General features: G+C 32.1%; 3 protein-coding genes and 1 long non-coding RNA gene across 7 annotated transcripts; 2 read left to right on the top strand and 2 right to left on the bottom strand.

Annotated features, from left to right (window-relative positions):
* Positions 1-1,416: 1,416 nt before the first annotated feature.
* Positions 1,417-3,162, bottom strand: LOC143145065 (SAP domain-containing ribonucleoprotein). Of its 2 annotated transcripts, none has more exons than XM_076308083.1 (7): positions 2,944-3,162; positions 2,603-2,699; positions 2,458-2,519; positions 2,107-2,340; positions 1,892-2,020; positions 1,745-1,816; positions 1,417-1,649 (listed from the first exon to the last, which is right to left on the bottom strand). In XM_076308083.1, exons 1-7 carry the CDS (start codon positions 2,992-2,994, stop codon positions 1,548-1,550), a joined length of 747 nt encoding a protein of 248 aa, XP_076164198.1. In that variant the 5' UTR covers positions 2,995-3,162; the 3' UTR covers positions 1,417-1,547. The 2 variants fall into 2 exon arrangements, with proteins under 2 accessions (XP_076164198.1, XP_076164199.1); XM_076308084.1 differs by having other exon boundaries at positions 2,606-2,699.
* Positions 3,163-6,026: 2,864 nt separating this feature from the next.
* Positions 6,027-14,122, bottom strand: Sf1 (splicing factor 1). The gene is made up of 10 exons (XM_076307688.1): positions 13,653-14,122; positions 12,111-12,487; positions 11,690-11,842; positions 10,957-11,032; positions 8,887-9,039; positions 8,680-8,786; positions 8,437-8,603; positions 8,200-8,358; positions 7,843-8,120; positions 6,027-7,771 (listed from the first exon to the last, which is right to left on the bottom strand). The coding sequence occupies exons 2-10, from the start codon at positions 12,310-12,312 to the stop codon at positions 7,216-7,218; spliced, it is 1,851 nt and encodes a 616-aa protein (XP_076163803.1). The 5' UTR covers positions 12,313-12,487; positions 13,653-14,122; the 3' UTR covers positions 6,027-7,215.
* On the top strand, positions 12,834-13,514 carry LOC143144856 (uncharacterized). The gene is made up of 2 exons (XR_012991542.1): positions 12,834-12,995; positions 13,417-13,514. It is a non-coding gene; the product is annotated as an uncharacterized LOC143144856 (long non-coding RNA).
* On the top strand, positions 13,632-20,767 carry LOC143144850 (WD repeat-containing protein 48). Of its 3 annotated transcripts, none has more exons than XM_076307682.1 (12): positions 13,643-14,224; positions 15,202-15,418; positions 15,516-15,728; positions 15,807-16,102; positions 16,191-16,376; positions 16,453-16,770; positions 16,854-16,956; positions 17,023-17,188; positions 17,320-17,511; positions 17,596-17,842; positions 17,932-18,051; positions 18,124-20,767. In XM_076307682.1, exons 1-11 carry the CDS (start codon positions 14,177-14,179, stop codon positions 17,992-17,994), a joined length of 2,049 nt encoding a protein of 682 aa, XP_076163797.1. In that variant the 5' UTR covers positions 13,643-14,176; the 3' UTR covers positions 17,995-18,051; positions 18,124-20,767. The 3 variants fall into 3 exon arrangements, with proteins under 3 accessions (XP_076163798.1, XP_076163797.1, XP_076163796.1); XM_076307681.1 differs by having other exon boundaries at positions 17,932-18,056; positions 18,124-20,765; XM_076307683.1 differs by lacking the exons at positions 17,596-17,842; positions 17,932-18,051; positions 18,124-20,767 and having other exon boundaries at positions 13,632-14,224; positions 17,023-17,100; positions 17,320-17,493.
* Positions 20,768-20,788: the final 21 nt, after the last annotated feature.

Genomic DNA, 20,788 nt, shown 5'->3' with positions numbered 1-20,788 from the left:
TGGTAGTGTCTTTGCGCCACAAAAATCGTGTATCTGTTTAGTTATCACACATACGTGCATACCTAATATAAATAGAAGTTATATAAATAAAAAAAAAAGGAAATACATTATCTTAGAATTAGCTGCTTGGGATAGTTTCCTTTACTTCGTCGAACGTTTAACAAATTGAACGATTATACACCATTACACGCCGTATAATGTAATAGAGAGTTTACTACTGCTAATTTTATTATTTTTACACCTATACGATATATTTCGGTTGTATACTGTTTAATGTACAATCTCTATTGTCTTCTTTAATTGTAACGTGTGTCTTCGGACCATTCGTTCTTAGGGTGCGCTTCAAGGAAAATGCGAATTCCCGAGTATCTTCGTTCGATCGAAGATTATGGTCGTTAGAATCGAATACGTTTCTATAAAGTATTCTTACACATAATTCGTGACTGCGTCACGTACCAATCCTAAAATCTAATCTCTTTGATAGAAAAGAAAAAAAAAAAAACAATCACCGTGTACACTTATGTAACGGAACTTTAAAATTGTTCGATATGTCCGAAGACTCGTTTTTTAACCGACTTTTAATCCCTCTGAATAAAAACTAAAAAAATAAAATAAAATACGCGAAATCGATTTTTCCAAATGATGTATATGTACATTCATATATATTTGTATTGCTTTTATGCATGGCACATCCGCATTTAGTGGAATTCATATATTTCGTACGAAATATATTTGTGATATAACACCGTGATTCGATCTCAAAACTGGATAAACGTTTCAAACGTGATCTGTAATAACTCAAAAAAGATGCGTTAATTTTTGTATGTGTACCAAACATTTTCGCATTTATGAGTGTTTCCTTGAAACGTAAACTGACGAAGTGTCTTGTCGAGACAACAGTAAATGTGGTGCAGTTTAGCTTTTCTTTTCATAAGGGTCTAGACCAAACGCAATTATTATATTACATGTTGTAGCCTAAATACAAACATTTTGTAATAAAATTCAATATATTGAAATAATATCATAGGATACTTTTCTCTCTCTTCTTAGCATTCAGTTTTAACGCGTGTCGACGTCGGAGCAATTTTATTTATTTATGTTTTCAATTGTATTACTTTGTAGTGATATGAAACTATGATATTACAAGTATGCATTTTTTCAAGTCAGTTATTTATTTTAAAATGAATGTCAGAAAATTATTTTAACTCGTTTTAAAACCAATGTTAATTTTTTCCATTATAAATAGGAAAAATAGTATCATAACACTGCATGTTATTTGTTCATTATTATATAATGTTTTAAGTAAACTTAAATATAAGTATCAAGTATTTTCACAATTTCTTTTAAAAACGAATGCACGTGAAACATACTTCAGACATTCAGCATAATGTTACACTCAAAGAAAAATCTCTTAGATCCATTGTGCAAAGTATTTTATAACAAATACGATGATCTTTTATTATGTATACAATGATTGTAATGAAAATAAGAAAACTTAGAATAAGCTTTGCAATCTAGGTTGCTGTTTTGGTATATAACACTGAATATCATTTAACAATCTTAACTTTATTATGAAATACTTTCTCATTAGTGGGTTTCACTTCACCAAATCTGGCTTTTCTTTTTTCTATTCTGGCTTCCAATTCGGCCTGAAATGAAGTATGATTATGAGAGTTATATATTACACATATATGTTTAAATATAATTTGACGTTATAAAATTTTTATTTTATTCAATTCATTACCTTATCCATTAAATTAGAAACTGAAGTGCCGAACCTTTCTGCTCGTTTCTTTAAAACATCATACGTTGTATGCTGAAAACGCATATAATAATAAATATCTAAAGCATGTACACAATGATTTAATTATAACGAAACAAAAGTATTTACCACAGGTGTTTTAACAGAAGCAGCTGATTTATTGTTTTGATTATTAATACTGAATCTAGCAGATCTGACTTCCTTTCTAGCAGCCTCTGACAGTGGTAATCCAAATTTCTTAGCCCTCATTTCTAGTCTCTATTTAAATAAATAATACATATTGAATTAATATGTTATTTTTAATGTTCAATTTGTATAATCTGAAATGGAATATGAATCGTTACCTCTTTCATACCAAGCTCTGATAATTTAATAATTTTTTTTTCTGGTGGTGCAACTTCAATCGTTTTCGTATCAGTATCAGTTTTATCTATTAGTTCATTTTTAACTTCTTCAATTACTGGTTTACGATTTAAAACTATTTTTTTTGCACTCATATTACTCTCTGTAGATAATTTCCTTTTTTCATTCACTTCTTGTGAATCTGGTTTACTTGATAACTCTTCTATTTCTTCATCCTATATAAAGAGAAATATTCTTTGCAATTATATTAAATTTATATTAGAATACTATGATTTTTATTACATATTACATTTTTTTGGTAAAGTCAGATTAATAGTTTATCTTGAACTTACACCAAGGACGGCATCTTCATCTAAAATTTCTTCTGCTGTTTCATCCAAAGATAACGCAGAATCTAACAATAAAAATATAGTTCTATCAATACTTAATTTTTATAAAGAAAAATATATATTTTCAAACTTATTCAAAAACATATACCACCATGAATTGCTAACTGAAGCCTCTCGACTAACTCATTTTTGTTGCCAGTGGTAGAAAGTCCTCTTTGTTTTAATTCAATCTTTAAGTCTGCAACCTATTCAATAACATTCGTGTACAATCATATCATAACATTGCTGTACATTCTTAATAACAATACACATTTTCTATTAGGCGTAACAAATTGAAGGCAATTGTAATTAATCACGAACAATTATGTACATAACATACAAATTAACATAAATGAAGTCATCTTAAGTCATAAAGAGAAAACATTTCTCTTAATTTTAAGGTTAACTTTCCGGGTATAGAACCATATCAACAGAATGTACAGGGGTTACCTTCATTTTCGAAAGTTCCGTGAGTCCTTTTTCGTAAGATGAATCAGCCATGATGCATCTATATTACTTTATTTCAAGAGATAATTCTTTTCGGTTCCCGATTAACATGTCACAATGTTTCGCAGAATACACTTTATAAATCAGAGAGTAAATCAATCTCAACTGCATACAACATAGAAAGTTCGATATCACTACCTTCGCGAGTATGACTAACCACTGATCGATCAGGTTTCAATCACGAATAGATAACACTGGAAGATGAACAGCCGGAGACATTGATTCGTGCTATAAGAAGGGAAAGTCACCAGCGTTTGCACCAACCAAGGCTCATCTTTCTTTTTGACAAGCTTCTTGATTGGTGTAGACACTGACGACTTTTTCCTTTCACGATACGAATTAATGTTTCAAGATTCATTCAAGAATTTAATTCGTTCTCACTTCGAGAGAAAATCCTTCTCCATATCAATCAAGTCGCTTACCTAGAAGAAAATTGGATGTTAATTAATGCAGAGTAGGATTCCCTTGAAACGGAACAATTAATTCTCTCGAGTAAGAGAACATATGTGTACATTTTGATTTAATTAATCACTCATTTCAGTTTCTATTTATTCGGTAATACGTTTCATGTATAACTTAAAAAGCGTTACATTTCTAAAATATACATCAATATTATTTTATTAGGTTTACGTTAGAATTAACCAATCAAAATTCAAAACAAATCTCATATTCACACGAGAGCATTTAATTGTCTACTTTAAGGGAAAGTTACCGGACTCTGTACCAACCAACACCTGACTTTCTTCTCGGCAGACGTCTTGGTTGATGCGAAGTCGGTAACTTTCCTTTCGAATAAAATGGATTAATATCCGTAGGTATTTCTCTGAATTGAGATCTCTAGTGCTGACCAATGATTTCCAGCATAACCTAGGAAAGATTCTGGTATCAATGATTATCCTTTGTTACTTTTCTTTTGTTCATTTTATTACAAAAGACGCGTTATTCGGATAGCCATTTTGCTGTCAGCCATGTCGAACGAAAGAAAGCAATTTTTAAAATGCGAAGTGATAAGACTCTCGGTTGCCGGGAAAAAGACTGCTGAGATTGCGACGGAGTTAAAAATATCAGAAAGAACAGTGAGGCATTATATAAAAAGGTATCGAGAAATGGGTGAAGAAGGCTTAGCAGATCGTCGTCGCTATAATGGGCCACAGCGCAAGACGTCAGAGGAACAAGATGTTGCAATTGTCCAAGAAATTGTTAACAATCCCTTTGAAAGTGCGGCAACCGTTTCTCATAAACTTCGTTTGCCAGTATGCGCAAATACAGTGCGTAGGCGTTTACGAGAGGCCGGTTTCCATTGTCATCGGTTAACGCGAAAAGTACTGTTGTCACAAACACAATGTGAGGACCGTACCGCATTTGCGTTGCAACAGTTAACTGTACCGCAATCTGAATGGGATGTAACAATTTTCACAGATGAGAAAACATTTTCTTCAACTGACAGTACTGCAGCTCATGTATGGCGACCGGATGAAGTTAGCAGATATGATTCCAAGCAGGTTCCACGCAGAGATAGTGGGCGCGTTACTTGTGCAATGTGGGGGTGGATAAGTGTTCATGGTCCTGGTGAACTAGTTGAAGTATCGCCATGCATGAATTCTTCTGAATATATTGATGTTTTAGAGGATGTCCTTATGCCTAGCGTCCGTGCAATATATCCAGAAGAAGAAATGCCAGTGATCAGACTAGTTCAGGGCAACAGTGCAGTACATACCTCTCCATTAGTACAAGAATGGTTTACTGAACATCCTGATATTAATGTTGTGCAATGGCCAATTATGTCACCAGATTTAAATTTAATAGATAATGTATGGGCACATATGTTTAACTCTTGGGGATCTACTGACATTGCAACAACAAGAGACTGTTTAATAAACCAAGCAATGTGTGCATGGGAAGACTTAAGGAATGAACCTGAGTTCTTCACTCATTTGTACGAATCTGTCCAAAACCGTTTCCATCAAGTAATTGATAGAAACGGTCAGTGGACAGACTTTTGAGGATACATTTTTACATAGTTCCTCATTACATTCTGAACCATGATTTTTGGACTATGTTGGCTAGCTCGTTGCTCTGCACACTCCTGCAAATTAACAGGTATAGCTTTTAATGCCAAATACTTTAATGTAAACACATTTAATACACCTTTGTATGATCATGCATTGATATTTTTCAGATGACAAGTATCTAAACATCCTGGTATCTCATCTAATGCAGTAGACAATGTTCTTAGAAATCATTCGACATAACCGGCCGAATCACAAACGGCCTTTTTCAAGGCCACCAAAATTTTTACGTAGAAACAATTCTCAGAACAGTAATACATATTCAATATATAATATTTTATTCATTACATTGATAATCTGCTTTAAACTTTATATATTGCGATATTAGTTTACAATATTGTGTGTGTCTGTGTGCATGTGTTTGAGTTATCTACTAAAAGAGAAATTATTTAAAATTTAGCTTTTTATATTGCACATAAAATAAATTCTAAATTTATCAAATATACTTTTAAAATATTTGAAGTATTTAGGTTTTTAGGTAGTAATTAATACATTCTGATCTAGTAGCTGATTTTTTCATATACTTCTAGCACCTCGCTAAAAAATTCTAATTCTCGTCTATTTTGACATTGAGGTATAAGAATGCACGGAACCTATTATTAGAATATCTTTTGAGATTGATGAGGTTTATAGAATTATAGAAAAAATGTAAAGACAAATCTTTTACTTTTAGACTCCAGTAGTTAGGTTTAATATGATTCCCTCAAAGTTACCATCTTTAAACATGGACTATGCTGCAAAACCAATAATTTTTTATGAGGTCGATACTATAGTTTGTGAGCACAATTCCCATTAAATGTCTGATCTATTCTACTCAGATGAGATCCTTGTTGTGTTTTAACTTCATGGTGTGTGTTTGGACTAAATGAAAATTCAGTATTCAATAACGTGTAATATTATTTATGTTACAAAATGAAACTGATTAGCCTCATTTGTAAATAAAAAACACATCTCGTATGAATGATTTCAATGTAGTATGTACCTTTATTGTGTAATTAACATACACATTAAGCTATCATAAAGTTTCACAAACTATTTCCTTGTATCCTAAACGTAACACGCAATACTAATGTTATTTTATATAAAGCAGATTCTTTATAATTTATGATTTCGATGAATTATCTTATTTTTGCTAGTGAATCAGTGATACGAAATTATTGCGCTTGGACGTTTGCAATATTATACTTATATTTTGGTAGTTGGTGACCCGTGAACATGAAGTGAAAAACTGCACAAATTATACTAACATATAAATAACCTAAGTAATAGTTAAAATTGACAAATCCATTGCGTGTACAAAAAAAAAATTCGAATGCTTCATCATATTACCCGATATTTTATGATCGCGCGTTTTCATTGATTAAAAACACTAAAATAATAATACAAAATTGCTCGTGACGATTGTAATGCGCGAAAAAATGTTAGTAATTTTACATATGTAGTAAGTTATGTACAAAGCCCAGTAGTAAAACGTATTTTCGCTTCAAACATTTACTATTAATGTTCATTCCGCAGTAGGTAATATATTGAAGCAGAAACTGATTGTAATAATACTTGTACGGAGCAACAAATGCACTAAGGTGTACATTGTATTATGCATACTACTCACAGAATACAAGTAAATTATATTCTAGTTATAATATATACGATATATTGTGTTTAGAGAAACATGTAAGTAAAAATTATCGTGCTTGGGGGGAGGGGGGAGGGGGAGGGGGGGGGGGGGGGACATTATAAAAATGCGTTTGGCGTATCACTTACATTTACACTTATAAGAAAGCTGTAGGTACATACGATTAGTTCGAAAATAATGGTAACCAAACTATAATAGATTTTTTCTTCTTTTGTTGGGCACAATGTGTTGGTTGAAGTTGTAACAATACATTGTAAACTAAAGCCATTTCTTATACACATTGTACGATCCCAAAGGTGGATCGATAAACTTATTCTTGGCTGATCTTCTCCCATTTATAAAAGACAAAGCCATATAAAACAAAAAGGTCATTTAAAATTGGATCGTTTGAACTAATAACAGTTAATTGTTTTTAGTTCGATATTACAATCTATTTACTGACACGATTGATAATATATCTCTCTATCGTACGTATGAAGAAGATTTGATTAGATGAACAGATAATTCTTTACACTAACTAGTTGGTGGAGGTGGTGGTGGTGGTTGCGCCAATAATGTGGGCAAAGTATTGAGATCGATGCCAGGCGGAGCTGGTGTTTGTTGTTGAGGAGGAGGTGGAACAGGTGCTGCTGGTGGCCATCCACCCATTTGTTGTGGTTGCCATCCTGGAAATCCTGGTGGTGGAGCTGTTCCAGGTGGGGGTGGACGCATCGGTCCTTGTTGTCCCTGTTGCCACGGCGGAATACCCATTCCTGGTGGTGGAATTTGTGTCGGTGGCATTTGTCCAGGTGGCGGTGGTTGATTGTTTCCAGCCATCCAAGGCATCAACGGTGGAATATTTGGTTGAGATGTGGAACCAGGTGGAGGTGGAGGTGGTTGCATCACGCCAGGTGGTGGAGGCATGCTAACTGGAGGTTGCCATTGCATATTCATACCATTCATGTTGTTTACTTCTCCTTGACTCCATGGCGGTGGAGCCATTCCTGGTGGTGGCATCATTGGACCACCTTGCATCATTTGAGGTGGTGGATGTGCTGGTGCTGCCATTAAAGCACGCGGTGCTTGTTGTCTAAAGAAATTGAAGAATTATCATTACACGTATATTTTTTCTTTTAAAATATACCAAATAACAAAATTTACCTGTCGAATAGACCGGGATAATTAGGATTCGGGTTTGGTTGACGCGGCTGGCCGCTTTTAGATCTATCGGGTGGTGGACCTTCGCCTAATTCTGCCATAAGAGACATATATTCTTCATCTATTTTTGCTTTATCACCACCTGGTCCCATTCCTCCCATTCCTGCAGCAGCGGGTCCACCTTGTCCAGGTCTTTTAGATCGACAATCACGTGCAATGTGACCTGCTCCACCACAGCTCGAACACACTATGTTATTTGTTACATTGGGTTTGTCAGGACACTGCATCAATTAAAAAGAAAATTATATCTGATCTAGATAAAGATGTTTTTCAAGTTTAAGAATGAATATACATACTAACCAGCCATGATTTGTGATCTGATGCGCCACAATTAGTACAACGTGGACCATCATTTTCACGCAATGTTCCATTCAATAAAGCCAATTCTCTAAGTTGATTACGTCGCAAATCATTTTGACCTTCAGGTACTTCTACACCTTGTCGTATAATTTCATGAATCTGTTTTAAAAACATATTTTAATAAAAATACACGTATTAAATGCACTCAATCGCAATAAAAAAAAAAGTGTAACATACTCTTTCAACAGCCTTTTTTACAGCATCCAGATTATTAGCAGTAATATATGCATGAAGAGGTTCATCTTCACCAGGTAAAGGTTGTCCATCTTTTCTTCCAACTTTTCCTTCTTTTACAGAACCTTTACCACGGATTATAATTTTTGCTCCAGTTTCTTTCTCCATTGCTGTAATTGTAAAAATAATAATAAATTCTGTATAATATTTATATAACAACACTTTAAACTAGTTAGGTTTACTTACATTTTAATGTGTTTCCACGTGGACCAATAAGCAGGCCAACAAAGTTAATATCTGGATGTTCTTCTTGAGGAATCATTACTTTATCGTGAACTCGTATTATTGGGGGTCTATAAATAAGTTTCATATTTTTAGTAAAATTTATGTTTATAATGTATATTATATGCGATATATACGAATTAAATACATATAAGCATAAAATTTACTTACTTGTAATCTGGCGGAGGTTTAAACTCTGGATTAATTTTGAGTATCTTCTGAATAAGATTGTGACGTTCTTCTTCCAATTTACGTCTAGTACGATATTCTCTTGTATTCAACCGTTTACCATCGCTACTGTAAATGGGTTCTGGAGAAGGAGATCTGCAAAACAAAAAGATAAGATCTCGTCAAGATACAAAGTTTACATCAAGATGGTACTAGCATACAAGCAACCTGATCCTACTATGATTAAGTGTGATTAAGTGAGGAAAGAACTGCTGATTATTAACAAAAAAATGGATATTGGGATAATATTTTAATTGATTTTTCAAACTTATTAGGCTTTAGTCATTTCTTTGTTTAACATATACTTCTTATAAATAGGATACATTCTGACCATGTTGGAAAATCAATATTCTTTGCAATATAACATTTAAAACAAATCATATTCTTTGTAAAATGTTTGTATCAAATAAATTAAATGTGAAATTTTGTATAGAAAGAAATGGAACTATGTTTAAATAATCTATTAAATATACTTATACATAAACAAGTATGTGTAACATGATTTTAGTCTTTAATAAAAAGAATGAACTACCAACATCAAAAACATTAATAAATTCTAATAATAATTGTTCATATTTTAGGGTAGTATTTGCTAATTTTGAATTTAATTGGACAATACTAAAAAAAGATACAAATATTCTGTTATTTGTTCAGGTAATTGAGTAATGAAACTGTTGGTTTCATTGTATCATACATTGTAATTATAGATTTAAAAGGGTATAATCTTCAAAGTTTTCCAACAGTGCCAAAGTATCGAAACAAAGAATAAAAAATTATATGTGTTAAATGTAGCATTGCTATAAGTCTATTCAGTAGGCAACCACTGGAAGACTGCGCGTTTGTGCACGGCAGATATCGGTATGATGTCAGCTGCTAAGATAGATCCTGTGATTATTAAGAAACAATTTTTTTGGGTTAGTTAATAATAGCTTGTATATCTTACTATGCTGTATAATACTAATGAAACACAATAATATAAAATAATGGTTCCAGCTAAAATCAGAAAAGTTAAACCTATTGGAGTAAATTAATTTATTAGAGAAATTAATGTGTATTTATTTAAGTTGAACCTGAAAGTAACGTAAGATTGATCTTTATAAGGTATTATGCTTATATTAGCAATTATAATTTTATCAATTTCATTATTTTCCTGAAATCTGCTCGTTAAAGTTGTAATTAAGGGTAAAAATCTATTGTAGTTAATAAATGAGAAGATATATTCCTGTAGCATTATGAAATTAAACAACAAATTTAAAGTGCCGTGCAAATCACGGCAGCCTAATTAGGAGGAGTGTCTATAAAGGTGTTCTATACATGAACTTCCATTACTATATTATGATTACAAGTTTAAAATATTGTATCATTATGATATACAATAATTAAATGGAACCTATTAAAACTTGAATAAAACAGTTTGCATAGGAACACCTTAAAATTTCCCTACATGTGCAAGAATATAACTATTTAAAAGATATATGGACTAGAATACCCACTGCATGTTAAACACTGCTACTATATTTATCCTTTGATTTAAAAATCCAATTGTATAAAACATTTATAAACATATATTGTGCAACTATTTACGCACAAAGGATATATTCATAAGATGAAATTTAAAAATAATGTGTTCAATAAATTCAAACCGAAAACATTTATTTCTTTAACATTAAATTATCAGCACTAATCAACACATGCATTCTATCTATTGCCCCAAGTGATTAATATTTGTATATATTTATATTTTTAACAAAGAGTTCCTCTTGTAGCAGTGTTTAATAAAAATGAATTAGTAAAAGAAATTGATTAGGGCAAACCAATATTATCAAAATTCATCTTCTGTGCTGCGTGGAGGCTTTAATCAAGCCCAATCTTTTCAAACAGACATCAGTATCCCACACTAATTGTATCAGAGCCATATCATAAGGCCCCTGTATTTATGGGCTGCTGAATGGTCAGTAGATAGGTATTGTAGATATGTAATGGTCATTTTTGGTATGTAAGTTTCTTTCAAACCTTTCCTCAGGGTTAAGTGGAATTCCAAGGTCTCCAGTGCGTAGCTTCCTGCTGATTTCCTCAATTTGCAGCTGAACTGTAAACCAACGGGTTAGAGGGGGCGGAAACCCCAACAGTTAGATATTGCCAATTTGCCATAACCATATACATTCTATAATGTAAGCATGTCTCAAAAGTGTAGAGTATTCACTTATATCTAATATTTTGCAATTTTTCCGAGGTAAATGTTTTCATAAATTTGATACATTTATTCCTTTTTTTGATAAAACATAAAAATCTATCTTCACATATATACCTTGTTAATTAGTTACCAAGTACATGTAACTAAATTCCTTAAATATATACAACAAATGATATTTGAAAACAAATTCTAAAATTTTGATAATCTGATATTCATTATTTAGCAAAATTGGCAATCCCTATTGCCAAACTCACTTCTTCAAAATATTTAAAAGGTCAATTACCTCTGGCAAATATAATCTTTGACTATATATACATACTTACATCTTTTACAGTATTATAAATTAAGTTTCAAAAACTTATACATAGAAGCAAGATTCATAAATTGTTTCCTGCTCATATACATGTATGTGTATATATATAAATATATATATAAATATAAATAGATATATATGAATTTATTATTATTATATATATATCTACATATACATATTTATATAACAACATAATTATATCGAAATAATAAGTAAATGAATAAAGAGAATAAACTTACAGAGGTAAGCCTTCTCCTGTTCAGGAGTGAGGTTTGTTGGGAGAACTGTAGGCATGCCCGGTATAAAAGTTTTGTCATGTTCGCTACCGCCCCATCTAGTTTTCCTCCTCTTCCTACGTTCCTCTTTTGATTCTTTTTCTTGCTTACCATCACCTGGAATATTTGTGAGATCATAAAATAAAAATACATTTTGCACTATATTCCAAACACACTCATTGTAACATTCAAAACAATGAAAAATACTAAATAATATGCACACGTAAATACAATACACATAAAACTGATGAGCAATAAAGAGTGGTAATGCATACGTTTCACTATGTGAAACCATATGATTAAGCGAACTATATACGCAAAATCGAGTTGCCCGATATGACAACGGAATGAAATCAACATATAACGAGAGTAATTTGAGGCGTACTTTCTGCTTCCCGCTTTCTGGTGTTGTTCGTCGTAGAATTAGGAGAATTGGGGTTTAGCTGCGTTCCATTCGCAATCGCGGCGCTCACCGCGGCTGCTGCTGCAGCTGCAGCAGCAGCTGCGTTCGCAGTCGCAGCATTTTGTTGCGCGTTTTGTAAGTAACTTGGATTCAAGAGTGATGTGAAATTTCGTGACTGATTCATGACGCAGAGTGTGCCAGAAATGCAAACTACGTTGGAGTAACTGCGCGATCACCAGCACACGATCGTTTTTCCCACAATTGAATAAAAGTTTATACACCAGAAAAATGGCGACGCTCGACTGACGGACACCTTTACCACTTTCATGGGCGTACCGGAGACGGATGCTGCTTTCTGGCTGAAATTAGTCAAGAACATTCTCGCCAGGTGGTGCTTCGCTGAATTTTGGAACACTCTCAAGTTTAACGCAAATTGATCTTAAGAAAATCAAGAGATAAATATTCAATTTGTTGAAATATCGATAATTCTTTCAAGAAATGAATAAATGTGATATACATTGCTTTTTTGTTTAAAGGTTATATTCTTCTGGCAAGGTTTTATTATTCATAAGAAAAATCTTTAAATGTTCCCAAATCTATCAAAATTTTAAGCAGCATTTGAAATTCGTGAATCACAAATATTGGACTACAAATTATAGAGATGCGAGTTCTACTACGGGCATATTTTAGACTATAGAAGGGTCATAGTTGGCATCTACCTTCTATTAGTGACAGATGGAAATTGCATTTTATCCAAGATTACCTAGAGGGCATGAAGTTACAAGGGACACGCCAAAAGACTTAAAGTTTTACTTGAACGGCATATCGTCTCAACGAGCCAATAAGAGTTTGATCACACGAAAATCTGTTTGTTTACATTAACCATTTTCATTTTAAATAGACAGTAGATTCATCTATAATAGTGATATGGCTTATCGACGGGACTACTATGCACAAAACCAAAATACGTAATTCCTTTTCCTTCTTTGCACCACTAATAGAGGGCAGACGTGGACGATGACCATATTCACTCTGAAAATGCACTCTGCCAAAAAGCTTGCGCCCCCCTAACTTACAATCCATTATTTGCATTTACTATACTATACTAAACTCGAAGCAAAATAAAATAGTCTGCCAAACTAAGTAATAAATAGGGTACTTTATTTCCAAGCCAGCCCAATTATAATATTGTTTTATTTGCATACAATTTCTGAAATAATATTAGGGAATATTTAATTTCTATTCATTCTAACACTCATTATTTAAAATATCCATTTCTGATTTACAGGCAATTCCCAACCATCAATTAATGGTTTCTTATTAGAACAGAATAAATAATCAATTAATCAATGTATTTTAAAAGAACAGTACATACATGAAATGCACCGTGATACAACGTATTTATTATTTTTTATTGGTCAGTTAATGCAATTTATCCATACTACATTGTGTCTCGTTTGACTATTGGTCATAAATATTGCATATAACTGTTGGAATACCAATTTTTTAAATTCATAAACTTACTTGTAATTCGTGTTGCCGCCGCACGTTTTACGCAGGGAGATCGCACTAGACCTCTTGCATGTTGTACATTTTACGTCGGTGAAATAAATCGACGAGTTTCACCAGTACTCCAAGCAACGATATATCCGGCTTTACATTCAATCACAACAATGGAGTCGAACCGTTGTCGGACGCTCGAGAAACATGATGTAACGTTACGTGTGTAACGTCCGAGCCTATTGACACCGGCATTAGAACGCTGCGAAGTGTCTGTAATCCGATCGTCATGAATGTGCTAGAACAACCGTCATCGGAAATTGCTTGACAGCTGTTTAAGGTTCAACGTAATGTGCACTGGATTATTTTTTCCAAGCGTGAGAAACGTAATTCTCCACGATCGTGCAATGCTTCAAAAGTGATCGGCGATGAAACTACTACGTGGTTTCGACGCACTGCAACGTCAAAGTGCCGCGGTATAATCGTACACCTCGAATGTTTTCCTTGATTATTTTTACGTGCGAGGCTACGGAACAGTTCGCGGTATAATGGCAGCTCATAAGACAGGCGGGCAGAGCGCCCGAAAGAAAGTTCAGGTACTTGCCCGGAATATTTTTTTTTCCGTGAAACGTTTCTTTACGTCGGTGACTATGTGAAACATAATTTTTTGTAAACCAGATGAAAAGTCTTTACAGAATCAAACATCGCTATATGGTAGAATTTTGAGCAACGTTACTGTCACACTCGTTAAAAAGATTGGGTGAATTTGTATTAAATAACAGAAATACATTAAGCTTTTAAGTTGATGCATATGTAGTGCCGTTTTTCCGAAGTTCGAATTTTGAAGCATGATAACATAAGTTCAGTGACACTTTATTGTCAGTATTGTATACCATATACAAGAGGGAGATTCTTAGTTATGTATTTTGTAGAAAGATTTGAAATTACATACCAACACTACCTGTTTTAGAAAATTGTAAATAATTGAGATGTTTAAGTAATTTTCTTTTATAATTGTAAATGAATAATATAATTCTTATGAATGCAATAGAAATAATAAATGTAGCATTTATAGAAAATTAGATTAATGTAAAAATTATTTAACATTGATTTTTAGAATTCAAAGTTGGAAATATGTTATTCAAAGTTAAGCCAAGGGTAAGATCACAATGTAATTATAAACAATGATGTCTAAAAGTTTTTGACATTAAAACTGCCATAATAAATCTATTCAAGTATTGAAAAAATTTAAAACGTCACATAGAAATTATTTCAATTAATTTATGCCTTTTATGTTTGAAAAACTTATATGTCATACGCACCAACGTTTAACATTTGTTATTACGTGTATTTATCAATTTCTTTTGTAACTATATTTATGAATTATTGTGAAAACGTTATTAAATTATATGTAAATGTATTATGAGTATATGTTTGGCAAATACTTATCATTATTCATAAATTCCAGAAAACATTTTGTTAAAATAATAACTAAATATAATAAACGATATATTCATAATGCTTATGATATATGTATAGTGCTTATTATGTTACGTTTATGTATTTGATAAAGGTATCCATGGTTATAAGAGATGAAGTGGAGAAGAGACATAGAGCTGGAGTCAATTCCTTACAGTATGATCCGGCTTTGCATAGGCTTTATTCTGCAGGTAGAGATAGCATTATAAGGATATGGAATTGCAAAAATATGAAGGAACCATATATTCAATCGATGGAGCATCATACAGATTGGGTCAATGATATAGTATTATGTTGTGGTGGCAAAAATTGTATGTACTCTCCTATTATGCTTTTAAATGAATATATATTTAAACAAATTTTGTGTTATCCTAAAATGGCTAAAAAAAATTAATTAATGTTTCATAGTGATATCAGCCAGTTCTGACACAACAGTAAAAGTATGGAATGCACATAAAGGTTTCTGCATGTCTACATTAAGGACACATAAAGACTATGTAAAAGTTTTAGCATATGCTAAAGATAGAGAGCAAGTTGCCAGTGCGGGTTTAGATAAACTGATCTTCCTGTGGGATGTTAACACATTGACTGCTCTTACAGCAAACAAGAACACTGTAACAAGTAAAAATGCAATTATTAATCACTCTTTTTGTTTTCACTATTAAGTTATTCTTTAAATAACATTTTGATATTTTACAGCATCATCTCTTAGTGGAAATAAAGACTCAATATATAGCCTTGCCATGAATCAGACTGGGACAATTGTAGTAAGTGGTAGTACAGAAAAAGTTTTAAGAGTGTGGGATCCAAGATTTTGTACTAAACTGATGAAACTTCGTGGTCATATGGATAACATTAAAGCATTAGTATTGAATAGAGATGGTACTCAGTGTTTATCTGCTAGTTCTGATGGAACAATTAAACTTTGGTCACTGGGACAACAAAGGTGTATTCAAACTTTTAGAGTACATAAAGAGGGTGTTTGGGCGTTACTGGTAATTCTCATTTTTTTTTTCTATGAATATTTTATTGAAATAATGAAAGATTGAAATGAATTGATCAAACTGGTAAAATAATTTTTAGGCAACAGACACTTTCAGCCATGTGATATCAGGAGGTAGAGATAAGAGAGTTGTAATGACTGAATTAAGTTATCCTGAAAGATATACTGTTATATGTGAAGAAAAAGCACCAGTGTTAAAAATGGCTATGACACCTGATCAGTCTAGCATTTGGGTGGCAACTAGTGAATCTACTATAAATAATTGGGTAATGGTTTATTATATTGTAAACGGGATTCAAAATCCACAGTATAAATAACTTAATGTTACAAAAACAATTACAGTCTATAAGTCAAAAAGATTGGCAAGACTTTGGAATTGGAGACTATTGTGACTCTGCTAGTGGAGTAACTTCAAATGTTTTACGAAATACAGAACCTGCACAAAAAATATTAGGTGGTCCTGCAATACGGCATTACCGTGTTTTAAACGATCGTAGACATGTTTTAACAAAAGATACAGAAGAGAATGTAGCATTATATGATGTATTAAAGGCATGTAAAGTGGAAGATCTAGGAAGAGTAGACTTTGAACAGGAAATAAAGAAAAGAAATAAAATGGTGTATGTTCCAAATTGGTTCAATGTAGACCTTAAAACAGGGGTATGTACTTTTACAATTCATTAAAGTAATTTAAATTTGAAGGACTATGATGTTGAAGATAATAAATATTTATATTCTTGTAGATGTTGACTATTCATTTGGGTCAAGATGAGAGTGACTGCTTTTCTGCATGGGTCTCTGCAAAAGAAACTGGTCTTGCGGAAAATGATGCAATTGATCAGAAAGGTAAAATTCTTTTTAGTATAAATGTCATTCTCTTTGTTATTTTTTAAATATCATTTTCCTTTTCAGTGAATTATGGAAATCTGTTATTACAAGCTTTGCTTGAACATTGGTGGAGACCACTACATGCTGATGATGAAAATGAAGGTAATAGTAACGATGGTAATGGTCCTATACATACAAGGGGAGGAAATCCATACTTTTCAGTACCTAGTCATACACCTGTTATATTTAAGTATGTAACAATTATTAACGCCAATGTCGAATTATTAATATTATATTCTATTTACTTAAAAATAAGTATATTTATTAAATATATTTAATAATAGTACTAAAGAGAAGAATAAAAATACAATTTCGTTTTAGCGAAGTGGGAGGAAGAACTTTGTATAGATTATTAGTCAGAGATGCTGCAGGAGAAACAGAAGGAGTTTTATTAAATGATACTGTACCTGCATGGGTGGTTAATATTGTTGTGGATAAAAATCTTCCACAATTTACTAAAACACCTTTTTATCTTCTTCCACATGCCACATCTGGTGTAAAAAGTCTAAAGAAGTATGAAATAAATTAATGTTTTTATAGATTTTACATTAAATAACATACCTATGGTTTACAATTTTTGTACTTTTATTTTTAAAGGGATCGTTTAATCGCAAATGATTTTATACAAATTCGTAAAGTGGCAGAACATGTTTGTGATAAAGTGCTTGGTGCAGGAAGTGATTCAGGATCAGTGGCAGGTGCTGGAAACACAGTTTCCGGAGGTTCTCCAGCAGGAGATAGGACGAATACAGATTCGAACGCTGATAATTCTTCGCTGGCCGAAGAAAAAGTTGAACTTTTATGTAATGATCAAGTCCTAGATCCTTCTATGGATTTAAGAACGGTATGATTTTAAGTCCTTTAAACGTTGTGAAAGTACATATTTGAAATTACAAATTTCTTATGTTTTTTTTTTACTTTGTTACATCTTAGGTCAAACATTTCATCTGGAAAAATGCAGCAGACTTAACGCTACATTATCGGCCTGTAAAATAGTTAGGGCTGAGTACATCAGAACAAGGGTCTCTAAAGTGTGCCTGGTTTTTTACTATGGTAAGGTAAGTATATCTTTGTTACTCATTGGTTAGGCTTTAATCGTTGTTGTATAGAATAAACGTATTTCAGAGTAACGGAAGACATGTGGACTAATTGTAGAGTGTGGCATCTCACGCTACCTCCTCTTCATGAAATATTCAATCGATTTTCGGTGGATGTTTCATTAGATGCTGCAATTGAAGATGAGTAGAAGCCAGGCCGCGTACGGAGTACTTGGACCTGAATGTGTTTGACGGCAATAACGTGTGGAAGTATTAGCATAAATTGCTCATATCTGTATATTTATATCCTGAGGCCAAAATCATCCCTACAACGTGAAATACTAATTTCAGTTAGTCTACTTTTAGAGACATATGTTTTTGTACCTGGGTGTACAGTATTAAATGCTTATCGTCAGCCATTTATCGTCTTCCCACTTCAAAAGTACCAGTGAGAAAGTTAAGCACAAAAATAAGGGACAGATTGTATGGCCCAGGAAATTATTTATTTCGTTTTCTCTAAATGCCATGTTTACACAATGCTTCTCAAATTTTCTGTGTTAATTCCACTTAGCCGTATTTCATAATTTATGTATAAGTAGTACTATTTTATTTTTCAATTAAATAAGAAACTCGTGTATTTATTGAACAAATGAAATGTATGTATTCTATGATGTGCGTTAGTAGTACTCCACACACCTGCCTTGTTATTACAAAGGAAACAAACTATAAAGAGAAGGAAATGTCAATTTACTATTAATCAAATTACATTTGAGCAGCCAAATTAATAGTTCAATATTTCCTGTTAATAACATAGGAAATAACAGTATACCTGTCTTCAGTGTAATAAGGTCAAATTCTGTCTTTAGTGGAACTTCCATTAATTAAATTTGTATTTATGAGATATATAACGATGTTTCATATGAGAGGAAAAATATAAATACACTATAGTTGTCAGTTAAACAAATATAGCTACATTGGCAGAATTTGACCTTAGGAGACAACTGTAACAGAAAAAAGAGTGTGTAGTTTGTCTTATGTTAAAATATTCACTCTATTAGAATCCTATAAATTGTATATACAAATGCGACTATAAGTAACGTCCCCTGATTGCGATGGTGGGCTGTATAAATAAAACTGAAGCAAAAGTTGTATTGAAAACTGGAGCCTTTACACCAATTTTATAAAGTTGGGATAAACGCTTGATTTTTCTATTAAAAAAAAAAAAGAGATAGAATATACTGTTCTTTATTAATACGGCCCTAAATGTTGTAATTTTTGTGTTATAAAAATTATAGAAGCAATTTTTTAACAAATCTAGAGATTATTCCATTGTTACATTTTAATGTGCTGCGTACTGTATATTATAAGTGTATTTATTTGCTAAGCTTTTGTTACACTCGGTTGATCATGTAAAGAAATAATTTACTGCTACTTAATTTTTTCTTCGATCATATTTGTATTGTTAGACCTCAATGATCGATCCGTTTTGAGCCAATGACACGTTGATTAAGAGAATGGCTACCAAAAATACTGTACAGTTGTAGTTAAGTTTGATTAATTTTTATGTTTGTATATCAGCATTATATGTATATTTTTGCAAAGAGTTATTAGTAATTATTCTCGCATTTTATTATTTCTTTTTAACTGAAATATATTTTCTTAAAATGACCCTCGTTATTACGACAGGAAATCAACATGTGCCTGATCATAGATTATAAGTTGTAGAGGGCATTTCAATTATGAACTGATGTATTGGTCCTTTGAAATAATATCAATTGTAAGTTACACCGTTGCGATGCATAATCATAGAAAATATTTCGTCAAAGTCCAGTGTTTAGTTATAAATTTATAATAATCATTTGTAGATTTTAATGTTTATTTTTATAATACTAGGCGCAATGAGATTGTCGATTACTTGTGCTTTAAGCATTAATTATCAAATAAGATTTTCTAGTAATTTATTATTTTGCTCCTTTGCGTGAAAAATTTCATTAAGTTCTTTTTCATATTGTAATCAAATTTCTATCTATTACTTGCATAATGCGATAGAAATTCATGAAGATTTATTAGTGTTCAGCGATTTCACGCGTAGGTAATATTATATTAGTTGTAGACACGAGACATGCATTTCATACAGTATTCATAAAAATTATAACTGAGCCTTCCTCACTAAATAAATAACATTGTTCATTAGTGGAAGTATTAGTCTATAACATTAAAAAAAAAAGAAGCTCTTGTAATTACACTTTTGAAATGTGAATCAAATCAAAACTAATTATGTACCCTATCTTTTTAGTAATGGACAGAGAACATTTTCAAAGTAAAAAGTTTGTTAGTCCTTACGTAAAGAAAACTTACAGAATGGTGCCAAATTTTATACCGAAAGAAATTCTTGCAGTGCACCAATTCCTTTTAAAGGGAGACTAAATCTTTTCTGTAAACATGCTTTCAATGAAAACTTACTAAATAAAGTAGTTATAATATATTTATTATCTAAGGCCACATATTAGTAGCAATTCAGATTTACAACGATTATTTTTTGTTTTTAGAGCGATATAAGAATTTAGAAAATATCGTCTCACATTTAGAAAGATCTGGATTTGATAAGAATTACTTCATTATAATTTATAAACATAATTTATAAAATGTTTATATCAGATAGATGAAATTTTCTACAATTTTTCTACAGCTAATCATGCAATGAGACGATATTCATTTAATGTTTGAAATTGCTCTATTTATATCTATTTGTG

Source organism: Ptiloglossa arizonensis, chromosome 3 (assembly GCF_051014685.1).
Source record: "Ptiloglossa arizonensis isolate GNS036 chromosome 3, iyPtiAriz1_principal, whole genome shotgun sequence".
NCBI classification, from domain to species: Eukaryota; Metazoa; Arthropoda; class Insecta; order Hymenoptera; family Colletidae; genus Ptiloglossa; species Ptiloglossa arizonensis.
Note: the sequence above shows the minus strand (reverse complement) of the source record. Positions and strands in the feature narration are given on the sequence as shown.